General features: G+C 46.6%; 1 protein-coding gene across 4 annotated transcripts in view; it reads right to left on the bottom strand.

Moving 5' to 3' along the window:
- Positions 1–16,805, bottom strand: part of FRMD4A (FERM domain containing 4A) — a 385,243-nt gene that overhangs the window by 282,530 nt on the left and 85,908 nt on the right. Inside the window, exon 1 of one of the 4 annotated variants that reach the window (XM_030013273.1) lies at positions 8,283–8,521. The exons of the other annotated variants lie outside the window; for them this stretch is intronic. Within the exon in view, the coding sequence (XP_029869133.1) occupies positions 8,283–8,315 (33 nt within the window). The 5' untranslated portion in view covers positions 8,316–8,521. Of the gene's footprint in view, positions 1–8,282; positions 8,522–16,805 lie in introns of those variants that run through there. 4 annotated transcript variants of the gene reach the window in all.

The raw sequence follows: 16,805 nt of genomic DNA on the forward strand, positions 1-16,805 counted from the left end.
TATATTGTTTTTGACCTCCTGTCTTCAAAGCCCCAAGTGGTTAAGTGCTGTCTACCCAAGAGATTGCTTCTACCTTTTATGTTACTTCAGCAGAGTCAAGCTTTGTAAGTGTTTGTGCTACCAAGCCCTGGATGAGCAGAAAAGTGATGATATCTGCATGTTTTCAGAGAGACTGGAATGGGTTTGGCTGCTGCTTTGGGCTGTGCCACATCAGCGCTGTGGCCCGGGGGACCCCATGACATGCCATGAGAGCCATCGCTTTCCTCTGGTTTTTTGTCGCATGGGAGACCTGTGAACAAGATTTCATAAAAGAAGGAGTGGTGCATTTTTATTGCTGTTATTTATACTGCATTTGCTATTAAATCAGCCCTTAATAGCAGTGTTCAGCCTGTGATACATGACCCAAGTCAAAGGCTGTGCCTGGGGACGGCTGCATTTTGGGAGATTTTGCTGTTCCGCACATGGGGAGATGCTGGGTGCTGGGAACCCACAACACAGTACTTCCATAAAAGCTGAACTCCTGCGCAAAAGGGACAAGGGCTTTCCCTAAAAAACCCAAATGGGGACGTGGAGCTCGAACAGAAGAAGGGACTGACTCCCCTAGATGGTCTGCCATGTGTTGTGATACCCTGTGACTGTATTAGGGAGGGGAAAAAAACCCTCCCTCATAGTATAGCCAAGCTAAGGACCAAGGCACCAAGGAAAAACACAGGTGTGGATGGGTCTTGGATGAAAGAAGGCACCCTGAGCAGGAAAACTGCCCTCTCATTTGTTTGATACCTGCTGTGCTCAGGGGAACAGGACTTTGTATGATTACTGACATTATTATATGTTTATAAATTACATCAAAAAGACACCTGTATCTGTCCTCAGGTCTCCTCTAAACTGGAACAACCTGCAGGGCCTGGGATTTTTGTCTTGCTGGTTGAATCTCAAATGGGGTCAGACTTTTGGGCTCGTAGATTTGGTGGGTTTATATTGCAATGTAGATAAAAGAGGAATGCAGTGAAAGCTAAAGTACATTAGGTGTGCATTCTCAGGAAGAAAGCCCACATGCCCAGCTGTACACATATTTTTACATTCATCTAAAACCAGTAAAATATTATAAGGAAGAGCTGATCACTACTGAAGTGTGTGCTGAGGTGCTAGAGCTGTGCTGGTAGGCACTGGTCATGGATCAGACGTTTTGTACATGAAATATGCATTGTGCAAGTGCTTTATTGCATTCCATACAGTCCCAAACATTAAATGCACACAGCCCCTACCAATAACTGCCTTCAGAATGACCTAATATATCAGACAGCCGTGCAGGAGAGCTGTTTTCCTCCATAGATAACTACTACGCTGGCATTTTGGGACAACCATCATTTTTGTTTCATAATCATCCTCACAACTTTCTCATTTTTTCAGCTTTCCCATTTTTACAGCAGTTAAGACTTTATGACCTTCCCCAGTGGATACAACCTGTGATTCACAGCTAACAGTGGGCGGCACCGTCTGAGTTCTGCTTTTGAAAAGGGTGGCCAATTGCCTCGACAACAGCTGCCCATTAAGCAAACTGCTTAATGAAATGACTAGAAAGATGGGTGCTCACCAGTGTATTTTCTCTGCACTTATTAAAAAACCCCCTGAAGCCTCTAACCCACACACTGAGCTAGTGAGCTTTATGCTCTTAATGCTGTCATTGTCACTTTTCTTTGATTCCTCCAGTCCATGCCTTGTCCTACTCCATTTTAAAGCTTCTTCTTATTACCATTATTTATTATTATATTATTATTGTTATTGTTGCTATTATTAATTCCAATTTGGTATCATTGTGGTCTTTACATAGCCCCCAGTGCGCTTTTCAGTGAGGTCCCATGGGAACCAAGGGAAAGTCCTTGGATATTTCCAGACACTCCAAGCTGCAGGAAGGTTTTGGGGACCTGAGATGTTCCTGGGCACCTCTGCTACAGCCTGGGCTTTGGGCAGGCTGAGCAAGACATGGAAAACCGAGGCCAGGTTGCAGGCTGGCATGAGCTGGGAGATGGTCTTTGGACAGTGGGAGGTGAGCAGGGCACTTCGGAGCAGTTCCTATTTCCATCCCCTGAAAGGACCCAGTGGCGTTTGATACACGAAATGAGAGCTTTGGTCATCAAGGCACGCTGTGATCATTCCAGGCTCCAACACCACGGGGTGCCAAGCCTATTTGCATGTCCCAGCGATGTGGGTCCTGATGATCAGCTGATGATGGCAGAAGGGGATCCCAACCAGGTGACCATACTGTCTGTGAAAGGCAAAGCAATCCTAGCGTTGTGGTCAGCCTGGTCCATCTCAAGGGCTGTCTGATGGTCATCATGGGAGCGCTCATCAAGAGCTGAACCAGCTCAGCCTGGCATGCACCCAAGGGTGCTTCATGCTAGGATGGCGTAGCCTGGACTCAGCTGTGCTGCTGAGGATGCTGAGAAAGGACAGCATCACTCAGTCATTGAATCACGGGTGAGATATCAGAATCTGCACTGCAATCCTTCTTCCTTAAAACACAGGAGCAAAATGGCCCCATTTCCTCTCAACCTTCAGTAGGGAATATTTGGGGACAGGGGTTGTCTTCTCATCATATGTTTGGCCAGCACTAAGCGTATGAGTCCCCGTGCTGAACTTTGACCTCCTAGTGCTACTGCAGTGCAATTCTCATTAATGGTGCAGTGTCCAGCTCCTGCCCAGGATACGCAAGGATGCTTTCCCCCTCTACAGTAAATAACCCACCTCTGCCGCAACTGTGCGCGAGGGCAGGGCCCAGTCAGGCATGGCATCTCACTGCACTGATACAAAGCACAGCCGGGGAGAAAAAATAACCTTTCAGTTTTATGTTCAGTGATATATTGTTTTTAAATCTGAGTGGGTTTAGGAAATGTTACAGAACAGAAAGGGCTCCGCTTTTCCAGAGGCGTAATGTTATGGTAGAGTTATTCCAAAGCCAAACTCTGCTCTGAGTTATGCCCCTACATCCTCTCTCCCAGGTACTTATAAAATTATGATTAACAGTAGCAGACATAGGACTTCATTATTTCTTGAATCGCCTTTCTTTTTAGCCGTCTACAAGCTCAGAGAATTACATATGGCCTCATTGACCTTTGTGTCAAACTGCTAGCAAGGCAGGGAAGGAGGTACCCCCTAGGCTGCTCGGCAGACGTGTGAGTGCCCCGTGGAAGGGCTCCTGAGGGAGCACTGGTGCTTCCCGGTCCACGCTACGGACTTCATGCGGCCGCCGCAGCTTGTGGGTGATCGCGCGGGAACCCAAAGATTTGGGTGCTCACTGTCCATGTGAAATTATTCCAGCCGGGAGGTCTGAATCCCCAAAATGACTCTGGAAACCCCAGTTTCTGAGCATCATTAGCACCTGTATGTGTCTATCTCGATGGGATATTCAAAATGGGAGTTAAATACACAGTGGTATCGAAACAGGGATCTGAGACTCCAGAGGAGGAGTGTGCATGCTTTTGGGGGGACAGCTGCCCCCTTTTGCCATTTGGTCTTTTGCCGTTGTTAAAAATACCAGGAATGGTTTCACAACACATGCAAAGAACTCACTCTGCATCTCGGCTTGTACAAGAGTGCTGTAAGGTGATTTTAAGATGTGTAGCTCTCCATACAGCGCAGAATCCTAACTTTAACTTCCACAGGACAGCTTGTGAGCTTAAAGTTAAGAATCTGTTCAGATGCAGCCTCACACTATGACAGAAAATCTGCTTATGCAAACCTCTCTTCAGTTACCATCCAAGGGGGTTAAAGACTACAGCAATCCCATCCCGTAAGTGTAACCCAGACTCCAGGCTTCCCTTTCTCCGGGGCAATTTTCCCTTCCAATTTCCTCCCCATGTGATCTCAAAGGGCAGCCCGCAGCCCTCTGCTGTTTAAGACTCACGGGGGATGTGGTACCTCCCAAGGTTTCTCTGCTTGGAGCTGCTGTGAACTTCTCTAAGTAAGGCACAAAGGACAACTTAACCATTCTTTTTGAGAGATCTAGCGGTCAAAAACTAAATTGCTTTGAAAGTAGAGCCAACAGAGTTTAATGAATAAACAGTAACACCATGGGAGTTTGCTAATCCCCAAAATCTATAATAAACAGATAAAGTTAATAAGATTCAATAAGAGACAACAGCCCCATTAACGTTTTAAGAGCACTATCTAAACATTACACACATTATTTACTGAGTTCCCTAGCTGAATTCTCTGTACACAGGAACACTCAAAATTCATTATCTTTGGATGCAAAGCTTAGTAAATTCAACGGTAATTAATCTCCATTTACCCTCCGTGTGTGTTTCTGAACAGATGAAAAGTTCATTGAAAAAGTTCTTTCAGCTGGTCTGAAAGAAAAGCAGCACTTTGATAAACAAAAAGGAGCCAAACACAGGCTTCTCAAAGGAAAATAGAGCAGCTAGCCAGTTCTGCGTGGTTCAAGCCAGGTGCTCATTGCAAATTCAGTAGCATGCACTGGCAAGTGTCAGCGGCAGAGAAACTGAAATTACTGAAATTCTTATGCCAGTGTAATTTGCTGAAGGCGATGCACTGAGGGTTAAGGCAAATTGTGCATGTGTTGAGGATTATAAAACAAATTAAAATGGAGGCTAACAAAAGGAGTGCAATATTTATGCATTTCTTCATTCTTTTCGCTCCATGGTACTCAATCAACTTCACAGTCTCTTAAGGTGGCATGGGGACATTGCTATTGTGTACATTCACTTGCTCTTAAAAAGGGGGCTCAGACGTACTAGGCTACAGAATTCAAGTGATTCTGGTAATATTTATCAGTATCACCAATAACCCACCAAATATTTACAACTCACTATTTCTTCTAGCCATGTGAGATTTAATCATCAACGCTAAAAATGCAGTAAGTTTTCTGTTCAATGCATTCCACTAATCTGCTTCAATTTTGATATACCAGCCCATTTTACCATGTATTCCTCCACTTCCCCTTTAATTCCTGCATTTGTGCATCCCAGTTGCACAAAAGTAGAAATGTATTAATCGCCCGTGACTTACTGCAGTGGAGTCCATTACATGGTGTAATGCACTTAACGCTTGATACCCAATTTACCTCAACAAATATTTTAAAGAATTTCTAAGTTGTTAAGCACCCCACTCTATGATCACCCAGCACGGCCCAGTAACCAAATGGGTTATCACTTTGTAGAATGGGAAAGAAGTGCGCTATGAAATATGCTTTTGGCTGTGTGTGCCCAGCTCTCTGCTGGCAAGCCCTGCCATGGAGCTGGATGGAGAGGCGAGGACGTATGCCACATCTCTGCCCTGCACGCTATGTCCAGCGTCTCAGCTCCAGCCCTCCCGCACCATAAATTGGGCTTTTGAAGTCAAGATGTGCCCACCTGTCCCTCTGCCAGCTCTGATGTGGGGTGGGAACCTCGGTGAGCAAAAGGGACCAAAGAGCTGACAGCAATCGTATTTTCGGTTGCCACCATGAGATTCACTCAAGCCCACCTGCAGGGATTTGGACCTCATTTTAATTACAGAGACCTTTGCATGTTTGGCTATGAAAGGCAGATGCACATTGTCCTCACTCCTTGGTGACAGACTATGAGAGGTGCCAGAAAGAGGTAGCCCTTACTCCTACCTACCCATGGAAAAAACCCTGTTTTTTTAAAAAAATTTCTGTCTAGATTTGAGCAGACTGAATATAGCTGCCTGGGACACTAAAGATAAAACGGAGCATTAATTTGCATTTCACTGTAACGTGGAGATGTTTTCACACAGGTTAAAGTCTTGGAGCTCACAGATGCTCCGGGCTTGCTCCAGGTAGCACTGCTGGACATGACCAGGAGCCCACCATCCTTCACGTCACCGTACAAACCAAAGGACAAAAAAACTTCCCACTAGCCTCCAACAGTTGCAGCCTAAGTGTAAAAGAAGCGACAACAGATGGGATCAGACAGACGGGGGAGTAAAGGGGAAAAATGAGACAATATTAGGGAGTGTGACAGGCAGGGGTCTCGGCACATCGGCAGCCTTGCTGTTGTCAAGTTTTTTTTGTAGGCAATGCATATTAAGGTTGTATTTGGAGAGTTATAGTTTTTACATTCGGTTTTCTGGCAAGTGAGCAGGGAGCCGCTGCCAGCTACGAAGCATCTTGGAAATGAGATTAGTTTTCAAATTTATTCAAGTGATCTTCTCATTGATATTTCTCTGAAAGGTAAAGATGTAAGGGCCAAATCCTGATCTTTATTCCACAGAGCCTATTTCAATATCTCCATCATCTGCCATGGAGCTACTCCAGATTAACAGCAACGTAACACCAACGTCAGGATCTGGATCTTCAAGAGAATCACATCAGTTTTACATCATTGCAATTGATGGTTTAAAATTGCATTGCTTTGGCTTGAGAAGCTTTTCCCATACACAAAGGAGATCAGAATCTATCCTTTTGTCTGATATTAGAGCAGATTGGCATCCAAAAGATCACGTCTATATTCCCAAGCAGATTCTCCTATAGGACCAATAAATAACATGATAGTGGTAACTGAGATTACACTTTATGAATGGCATTATTAGGACTTACATTCCAGCTGCAGCTACGAAGCAAGTCAGATGAACAAACATAATACCCAGTCCCGGTCCACTTCCCTTACTCTGTCATTTTTATAGCTGCACGCGTGCTGCAGGTGCTGATAGTACACACATCTGACTGTAATCCACGCGTCAACCTGATAGCACACCAATTCTGGGAGAGACTGCCTCCAGCAATCATTTCAAGCCTGGTTAAAGGAGCAGAATGGAAGCATCAACTAAAACGTTGAAAGTTACGTTTTCTAATAATGGAAATGAGATCTGTTGGGCAGGTTTTTTGTTTTCTATTCTCTGATTCAAAAATCAAAAAAAGTAATACTGAGAAATGCCTTACAAAGACTAACACTAATGTACGTATTCCTCGGTATGAATGGCTGGGTCTATAATCCCTTATAAATCTTTCATTCTATAAACTGCCTGTTAGCATTATTCTTGGTAATGGAGAGCTATATGAAGTTGGTAGGTCCCTTTTTTAATCCCCAACTTACTGGGCAAGACAAAAAAGAACTGAATTAAAGTGGAAAAAAAAATTGCTCCCCTGGAGAATTACAGTACAGCCACTTGCTGGCAAATTATTATTATTTAAATCACTTTTCTAGCTTTTAATATTGAAAATACTTTGAATCATTGAAGAGCCTTTAATTTAAGATAGTGGATGGCAGGGATGCAATCGAGGAGACCAGACTAGCTGATCTGCCTCAGCACAGGGGCTAGACCAGACGATTTCTCAGAATTTTTTCTAGTCTGGCATTTATATGAAACAACTCTGGTCTGACTGCACCTTCAAAACTGCTTGCATTTAAGACATATGAAGATACCCTGTTGCCAGCAAGAATTGTCATTGAATTCCAGTTCTTCCAGTCCTGAGATACAATACAACAGGGTTGGACTGCATGCGGTGATGGACTGAAATCAGAAAGATTTACCCAAGGCAGTTACCACATGGGATGGAGGCAGTGACTAAATAAAATACATCAGGATTCAGTCTATCCCCCAGGACCACACAGAAATAATAGCACGGAAGGAGATTTTACAAACTAAACCATCACTGTATTTGTCTCTGGCTTTTCCCTGCTGGAATTCAAGTTTCTTTAATAATGAGGATTAATGGCAAACCTTTAAAGAGAGTTGGGAGCGTGAGAAGGCAGCAGACAAGTGCAGCGATTCCTTAGGTCTGCACGCTCAGTTTTTCTTTTACAGCTTTCTGGTCTGGGTCCACACCAAGAGGTCTCCCACCCTGGCAGGGTATTTGGGCATAAAATCACCCTCTTTGCTTGTCCGTGCATCCCACGCTGCTGAAAATTCTGTACTGGGGTAGCCCACCAGCACCATCCATCCCTCCCCGTGCCGCAGGTACGCTTTCCCTGAGCGGCTCCCTGGGGAGCACGCACAGACACACAGACACAATGAGAGCCTCTGACTGGAAATTCAAACAAAAATATGGCTGTCTACTCCAAAAGGCAAACTCATTCACAAAGGTCATCTCTGTCGAGGAAGAGTGATGGGTTACTCCCCTCTTGGAGGAGACTGCTGTCGCTCCTCCGCCGAGTTACATTCATGAGCATAGTTTTGAAAAAGAAGGAAGAAAAAAGAAGAGAGAGAAAAGAAAAGAGACAAAAGCTCGGCAAGCCCCCTATTCACAGAGCTAGCCCCGCACCTCCCCTTCCCCTCCTCGGGTAAAAGCAGCTTCAAAAGACATTAACATCTTCCCCTACCTTCGTTCTCATCGGAGACAGAAGCCCTTCCATTTTGGTCCGATCCTCATGCCAGTCCTCGTCCCCCAACTTAGTCTCTCGTCCCTGTCTCAAGCATCCCACACGAACAGGAGCATGTCAGGGACCGCCAGCGACACCCTCACGGAAGCTCGGCCAGCCGCCAACCTGCCAACTTGCAATCCTCAGTTGCGTGGAGCACCGTTCCTGGAGAGACCTTCCTCCCTCTCCCTCCTCTCTCTCTCTCTCTGCATAATCTGCCTGCAGCTATGTTTGTACCATCGCGGCTGACAAACGATCCCTGCCTTACGTAATGCATTCAGCACAGGACAAGTGATCCCAGCCCAGCTGCGGGGATCCGGTCGGCGGCAGCGATGGGAAGGTGTGGGACTTTGCCCTGCCTATTGTTGCCGCTGGGTTTAATCTGGTAATGTCCCCGTGCGGGGCTGACGCTCGTCGGCTCGCTGTGCGAGCTAGGAAAGCACCGAGAAAACTTCGTCGCCGTGGAAAGATTGCGGATTCCCTGGGATTGACTTAAAGGGGTGTAATCCTGAGCCCAAGCTTCAGCCCAAGTGGTTTTCTCCCCTTGGGAAATGCCAACAGTTGGAGCATTTTCCGCTGGGCGCGTTTGCTGTCGGTGAGTGACCAAACCCACGCTGAAAGGGAGTTCCTGTCAATTGTCAGCCGGGAATTGAGGGACAGAGAGAAAGAAAGAAAAGAGAGTGAAACAAAAGGAATATAGTCCTGCAAAGTTGGTCAGCAAAAGACACTCGCTGAATGCGTTTCTATTAGCATTTTAATTCAGATCAGAGCGTGCCTTTGTGGAAAATTCCCTAATTGCTCCCGCTTCCCGCATTTTGGTTTCCATCGCGGAGTGATGCCAGGACTGAATCTCTTTCAGAGAAAAATCCAACTGGAAAATGGGCTTCAGACCTGCAAACACACCAGCGTTTGGTCCACAGGGCCAGACCAGTCCGAAGCAAAACCCCTCTGAAACACCATTAAATGAGCAGCAGCTGCCCATCGCTGCTCCAAAGGTCGGCTCCCCCCATGGGCCACCCCAGTTCTGAATACAGACACAAGTAAGGCTCCCCTTCCCTGGCCCCTGGGATAACCTTCCACATACCAGTACCCAATCGCTGTCCAAAACTGAAATTAAAAATCCTGTTACACCACCAGAACCTGATTTTCAGTGTTAGAAAATCGCTGTCAGGCTGGTTGGATCATACCACAAGGGGAAATTTCTAACGCCCTTTAACATCAGCTCTTCTTTGAGGCCCCAAAGCTACATGCTCAGGGAGAGTCACCATCTGATTAAGGCACTGAGCTGGGATCCGGTTAAACTCCTGACATTGCCACACGTTCCCTGGATGACCATGGAGATTCACCTCATTTAGATTTTGCCATCTAAAACTCTGCCCTCTGGTCCGAGCCAACCACCGAGGCTCCTGCAAGGCTAATGAGAGAGATAGGCTCCTTCCCAAAGTGATTTGCCCCAAATGTCCAAAGCCAAGGAGAATCCTGTCCTCAGGTCCTCACCCCTCCATAAACCTCTCCTCTTGCTGTCGTTTCATGCTTTGGCTGCTCAGGCCAGGGAGCATCTCTGCCCACATGCATCCTTCACGTTCAACACAGGCTCCTGGAGGCTACACCGAGACGGAGAGGGTGCAAGGGAATATATTCATGTATGAGGACACAGGGTGCAAAGCCTGGGATGAACCCAGAGACAGACACTACCCCTGCCCTGGCAAGTCCCCAGCAGAAGTGTGCCCAGGCAATGACACAAATGAGGGTGTTTTACCCCACACATCACTTTTCCTCTCTATCTCTCCCGATCCTTTTGACCCTGTAGATGTGGCAGCTTTAGGGCATTTTTCTTATTATTCCTTATGGGGTAAAAACAGGGAAGGGAGGTGCCCCTACAGTGAATAATATTAATTTCAAAGGTAATTAACTGTTCTCAGCCAAACTCAGCTCCTTATTAAATGTGAACAAATCTGATCATATCGTATTGAAGGCAGAGATAAGTTTTCCAGAGCTAAGAGACACTGTACCATACTGGCAGGCTCATCTATTTCTTGTTGGATGTATATAAAAATGTTTTGCTATTGGTATTTACAAAACTGTAATAAGACTTTGAATAAGTGGCAGCAGGAATTCCAGGCTTCAGTAAAACACGACCATTGTGATTTTTCTGCTGTCCAATGTTGCGTCAGACTCTGACATGAGGTTTACAAGTCTGTGCATCTGTGAAACATCATCTCCTCCAAATCATTTGGGGAATTTGAGTGTCCAAACTGTCAAGAAGAACCTAAAGAGAGAGGAGCATTTGGGGCTTTTGGAGATCTCAGGCCACGTGGTCAAACTCTAATGCAATATGATAATGTGGATGAGGCACCCGTGGTAGCATATGAATACCCAGTTCTCTTTTAAAGCTCGGTTCTGCTTTGAACTAGGCTAAACTGCAGTGCCTCATGAGGTTTCCTGCGTTATCTCTGTTTACAAGGAAAAAAAAAAAAGTAGTTTTCCTAAAGGCCAAGAGAGTAATTCAGTCTGGGACCAGAAAAGCAAGCCGGGGCCTTTCTGGTTCAGCAGCACTCAAAGCTCTCTGATCTGAACGGATTGGGGAATTGTGCTGATAGTGCATGAGTCAGAGCAGAGCCCAGCCTAGCAGGACGAGCAGGAACAGAAAAGAGGATGGTGCTGTTTGAGCAGCACCCGTGGCCGCGGCTGTGAGCCGGCAGCGAGCCTGCCCGTCCGGGGAGCGCAGGCTGCGACCCCCAGATGCATCCTGGAGGATGCTCCGGGCCCCCGCGCGAGTTATGAGCCCCTGCACGGCATTACTGTGAGCCACAGCTGAAGTGCTGTGTGACAGCGAGATCCGTCCACATCCACCTTCACCGGTGGGGCTGGTAAACCCAATCGGCTCCGCCTGGGCAAATTTCGGCGTGGCTCCCCGGAAAGTGTTGAGGTTGGCAATTTCCACCAAATGTAAGAGCTGGAGCTGCAGTGGATGGATGGGAATTGTGAATCATATGTCATCCTCCTCTCAAACTCCAGGCACCAGGCAGGACTTGAGCTCTACTAGTACCTGGGCAGATACTCTGCTTTAGCCTATGCAGCCACCAACCTGTCCTTCGTGTGCTAGAGGAGCAGGACTACCACCCTCTGCACGCATCCAGCCTGTTTGCAACCCCCTTTCACAATCAGAGCAATAGCTTTACAACTGCGAGAGCCAGAGGAGTTTATCCTCACTTTAAAATGGAAGTTGTAGTTGCTGTAGCCAGGAGAGCGCTGCCGCGATAGTGTGTGCCATGGTCTGGCACTTCGTTCCGCCCCTGGGCTGCGACTCATGGCAATGCTCAAATTACCGCAGACTTGTTCGACAGCCTCCGCTCCTGCGATTTTCAGATCAAAGGCACTACGGAGGCAAAAGGAGCATGTGAACACTTGCTTTCTCATCCTCTTTCTGGGGAGGGGAGCAGCATTTGACTCAGAGCCTGGTCAGCTACGCCCAGCGTATCTCAGGTTCTCCATCTACAGAAGAGGGGACCCACTTGTCTGGTTTGCACAGATGTTGCAGAGGTTCATCCTGTCCCGTATTCAACCCGCCTCATCCTAGAAGAAGTGTTTAAGCTGGGAATATAATAACTCTTGGCTCCTTAACTAATCATGGGAGTGGGATAGATACCTTGAAACCCCTTTATACTTTCATAATCTAAATGTCTGCTGGAATCTAAACAGCAGACCAAAGTACATGTCTACCTGGAGCGAGGTAGATCCTACCTGGATTCAGCCTTGCAGTTGAATCTCTTTCTAGGCTCTGCTAACTGCATTGACAGACCTCCACAGACCAGAATGAGAGTATACATATCTGCTGACATTTAGCCAAGTAGACGTAAACGGCTGAATTTAAGTGTCTGACTCTGGAGCTGAATCTTGCCCCAGGTACCCATTAGTGGGGAAAATGGCCAAAAAAAAGCCTTATATTCACTGTTAGGCTATTGGCTGAGGGTCCTGGAAACAGCCAGCCTCTATGGTATATATCTGAACCCTCAGCTTTCCTCTTGTTCACTCGCTGTGTGTGCATCCAAGCTGGGATAAAACTTCTGTAAATCAAAACCCTTCCTAACCTTTGGGCTGGGGATCCCAACACAGAACCAAGTTGTGCTGCCCGTACCGATCCTGAAAAGTGGAGGGAGTTTGGATTTGGACTCAGTCTCCACCACTCTCTGATGCAAAGAGCTGCCACCACCTCCTGCCTGCCACCCCCTAGACGGCCAGTGGCCAGGATCCCCCAGCCCACCATTCCAGCTCCCCTACAGGGCACTAACCCCCCCATTTGAGGCTGCCAAAATCCACTTTTGCCCCCCCTGGCTCCCAGCTGGCTCATCACTCAAACCAGGTGAGGACAAGGCGATGGCGGGGGAAACAGCAGGACCCTGCCTACATCTGGCCCCTGCCCGCATTTGGCCCCTGCCAGTGCCACCAGCAGCCCAGCTGTATCCTGTACGCACCGGCCCACCTCGCAACTGGTCATTTCATCCTGCGAACAAAAGGTAGCATCACAGCGTTGCCATGGCGACATCCCGCCATCCGAATGGCTGTGGCATCATATAAAGGAGGGGGAAACATCCCAGTCACATACCGGGGCTGCGCGGAAACGTATCTTATATTTAGAACAGGCGGCGTGGGGAATACTAATGAATATTTAACACTCGGAGCGCCTTTCGTGCTCGCTTTTTTTTATTTTTGTTACATACTTTCCATAAGCGCAGCATTTGCCTCCAAATGGTACGAATGTTATTGCTACTGTGCTTCTCTCGTCACTGCTTCTCCAGGTTTCCCTTGCTTTTCATTTCTCTTCTGCGAATAAAAGTCGAAACTAGCACACAGCTCTCACAAAAGTAGTGTTTGCAAATCAGGACTGATGCCTGCAGTGGGTCGGGGGGTTCAGGAGGGAACTGGGATGTTCACATGATCCGGTTTCCCAGCCTGGCTGTGCTGTGTTTAGATTGTGACTTGTAGTAAAAGTCTACTGATATGATAACAAAGGCAAACTCTTCATGAGTTACCTAAAAATGGGTAGGATTTGCTTATGTCCTACAAGAACCAGCCCCTTTTAGGGCTTTTTTTTTTTTTTCTCCTTAAAAATAGCTGCTTTCAACAATTAATTCTCTGTGTTGTGGAAAAAAATAAATAAATCTAACTTTGTTTCATTCATCCAGAAAAACACACACCTGAAAAAGTTCTGAAATTCCTTTCTTCTGTCTTTTTTCCCTAAAGGGTGAACAGTTAAAAAAAAGGGGCCAAACCACCCAGAAGCCCAAATTATGGATATTTTTATGTGCCTTTTTATATGATACACTTTAAAAAAAGGCAAAGGTGCTGGGCTACTGCTGGGGCTGTGCAGGCAGACTGAGCACCTCCTGGTGATGAGCAAGCTGATTTTTTTGAGGATGGCAAGGGGAAGCAAGACCCGCACTGGCTGGGGTGGCATGGGGCATAGGTGCCCACCCATTTGGGTGCAGCTCGTAGCACTGCCTGCCTGGGGACTCCTGTCTCCGAGAGGTGCGGGGAGGACGTGGCATGGCACAGATTGAGAGTTGTGCTGATGTCTGGGTGCATCCTCTCTGGGATGGCACTACCTCTCCAGTCTCCTTTTCAGCTATAGATTAAGTTATAAACAGGGTGAAAAAAATGTGATAGTTCCGATCTTGTTCTGAAGTCATCTTCTGGCATATATAAAGCTTTGTTCTCGGAAAGGCCAGATTCTCAGCAATGATTTTTAGAGCGAAATGTATTCTTTTTACTAGCCAGTGGCAAGGCATTGGGGTCTTTTTTGAGCCTAGCAGCCTGCAAAAGCTGCTGGGTTCCTGAAAGCTTATCTATGTGCTTCCTTCTTGGTACCAGTCCAAGGCACCACGAATACAGGCGCAATTCAGCTGGCAGCTTTGTGGGTGATGCAAGGGGAGGAACAGTGCTGTACTGGGTGTGTTGCTTTGGCAGCACTGAGAAACTGGAGCTGTGTTTATTTGTTGCTGGTTGTAGGGTGTATTTTCAAAATGAAGAAAGGTTTTCCTCTCCAAGATTTCTGGTGCAGTCCTTTGAGATCTGCCCCGTGGCTTCAGAGGGAGAGGGACTCGCCTCTGGGGAAGTAAACACGAGGCAGACCCGTGCTCTTTGCAAGCTGTTCCACTGATGCAGCATTTGCATGAGTAAGTGTTGTCAAAATCGTCTGCCAACTTGCCCTTATATGGCACCAATTCTAGTGAGGGCTGGAAACAGCAGTTACTTTTCTGGAGTTCATCTTTAAGGCTCTAATGACCTGCTTTTTCCGGAACGGTCATGCTTTTTTCCACAAAAGCAAAGCAATACAATGAATTTTAAAGTCTCGAGGTATTAATAAGATTGATTTAGCTGCCTTCCAAATCTGGAAGGCAGTCATAAAAAGTCATATCTGAAGATTGTAGGTCTCTCTACAAGGCTGAGAGAGAGACTGACTTACAGCAAAGCCAGTTTAGCGTCCTGCCCTGCTTAGCACAGCCATCAGGGTCTGCCCATCCTCCTCCTACACCTAAAAGGCATTTATCTCTATGACAAATCAATGATGTCAGCCATTATTATCATGATTCCTGCTAAGTCAGTGTGGTAGTTTAGGAAGCAAAAGCCGCCTCTCCACCACACAAATAAACCACCCCAGCAGAGATGGGGACTGCTGTGTTTGAAGAAAAAGTCATTTGGTTCAGTGGGGTTCCCGGGACCAGGCTCTGGCTTGGTGACCTGGGCAAGGATCTGACCACCTTTTTTCTCCTCACCTCCACCCCGGCTCACCAGGAGGATCTATAGGCGCTTTGAGGATCTATAGATGAAAAATGGGAGCTGTAGAAATGAGGCTTACAGACTCAAAATAATAACTGCTGTCCAGAGTGTCTGCCCCAGCAGAGACAACGGCCTCTGGCTGTCCTGGCTCCCAGCAGGTCTAACCATGAGGCTGAGCATCCTGCTTAGTCTTCTGACAAAACCTGTGCTGGAAACATGATGGAGCTTCCTTCCCTAAACAGCAACTGGAGCTACATTTTCCTTTCACTGCTATGTATATTTGCTGTTCTGGATGTTAACAGTCAAAACACATACAAAGCCTTTTACTAGAGCATTAGGTCTATGTATGCATTTCCAACAGTCAGATAGATGATTTATTCATCCACTTCAGTAACCATTCAAACAGGGCACGATGTTCGCTACGGTGTAGAAAGCCATAAACACCGAGTGTGTTTGGTTTGCAAGAACAAATCAACAAAACAGGATAACAGAAGCTGTTTCTCCAATGTAAAGGACTCAGCCGCCATCCCTGTTAATATCTCTGTCAAATTAAATACTGTTTCCCAAAGCTACAACTCCGCTAAAGCACAGCTATTATGCTCTCGGTTAGAAACCTGATTATATCCACTTTACGTCTCTAAAAACACAACCTCTGATGCAAGGTGACTCCCAGATACACTGCAAATGCTCATAAATGCACTCAATGCTCCATAGACACGTCCCTATGTGTACTGGGAGAGAGGAGGCACAGCTCTCGCAGGGCAGACAAGACATTAAGTGAGAAGTAGCCATTTCTCTGAAGTATAATGTCATTACAACTGTGCAAATCCTGGACTGTGGTCATTTTGGCCTGGAGAAGAGGAGACAGGGAGGGAATGAATAGAAGTGCTTGGGATAAAGCAGAAATAGAAGACAGGGGAGGGGAAGAAAGGGACTGACGAAGTACAAAAGTCTAATAATAATCTGGGGTTGCCCAAAAGGAGTCCTGCAAAATACTATGTCATGCTGAGATTCTTTAATTTTCTTTAAAGGTTGGGTTAGCTTTGAAGCAAATCAGAACCCCAAATGAAAAGAGCAACCAGAGACCATGTCTTTTCCAAAATGTCCATGTAGTTTTGGTCCATTGGAGGGTGAAGGCTGGGAGACAATTTTGCAGCTGCCCAGCTCTCAGAGATACATCTGCATGAAAAAAACCCTGTAGGCAGGAGGATCACCTGAATGACAGAGTCTGAGGTAAATCCTGCATACCCTTTATTTGATGGAGACAGGTTGCCTCACAGGACATGATCAGATGCCTGAAAACAGGACCCAGGGAAACAAGCAATACTTTTTTTCTCCATGATGATCCTACATTTTCTCACTTTACATATTTTTTACATTGGTTTGTTCAACCACCCTCTAGCACCCATGAAGTGTTTGTAAACTCAGTCATCACCATCTCTGTCAGATTTACCTTCTGGCACAGGGGACAGACACCCCTCCCCTTTCAGCTCAAGTGGGGCCCCTGTCGCTCCCCCAAATAAAAGCTGTATTCAGCTGACGCCAGTAGCATGAAGCTGCCTTATGCTGTAATGGGTATTTCTTGCTACGCACATGCGCCTGCTTCAGCAGCTGCATCTGAGCCCCTCCTTGGGTTACTGTCCTCTGTGAGCTCCAAGCATCCCTGGTGATGCCCTCTGGCCGACCAGCTATCGGTCACTGCAT

This window comes from Aquila chrysaetos, chromosome 5, assembly GCF_900496995.4.
Source record: "Aquila chrysaetos chrysaetos chromosome 5, bAquChr1.4, whole genome shotgun sequence".
NCBI classification, from domain to species: Eukaryota; Metazoa; Chordata; class Aves; order Accipitriformes; family Accipitridae; genus Aquila; species Aquila chrysaetos.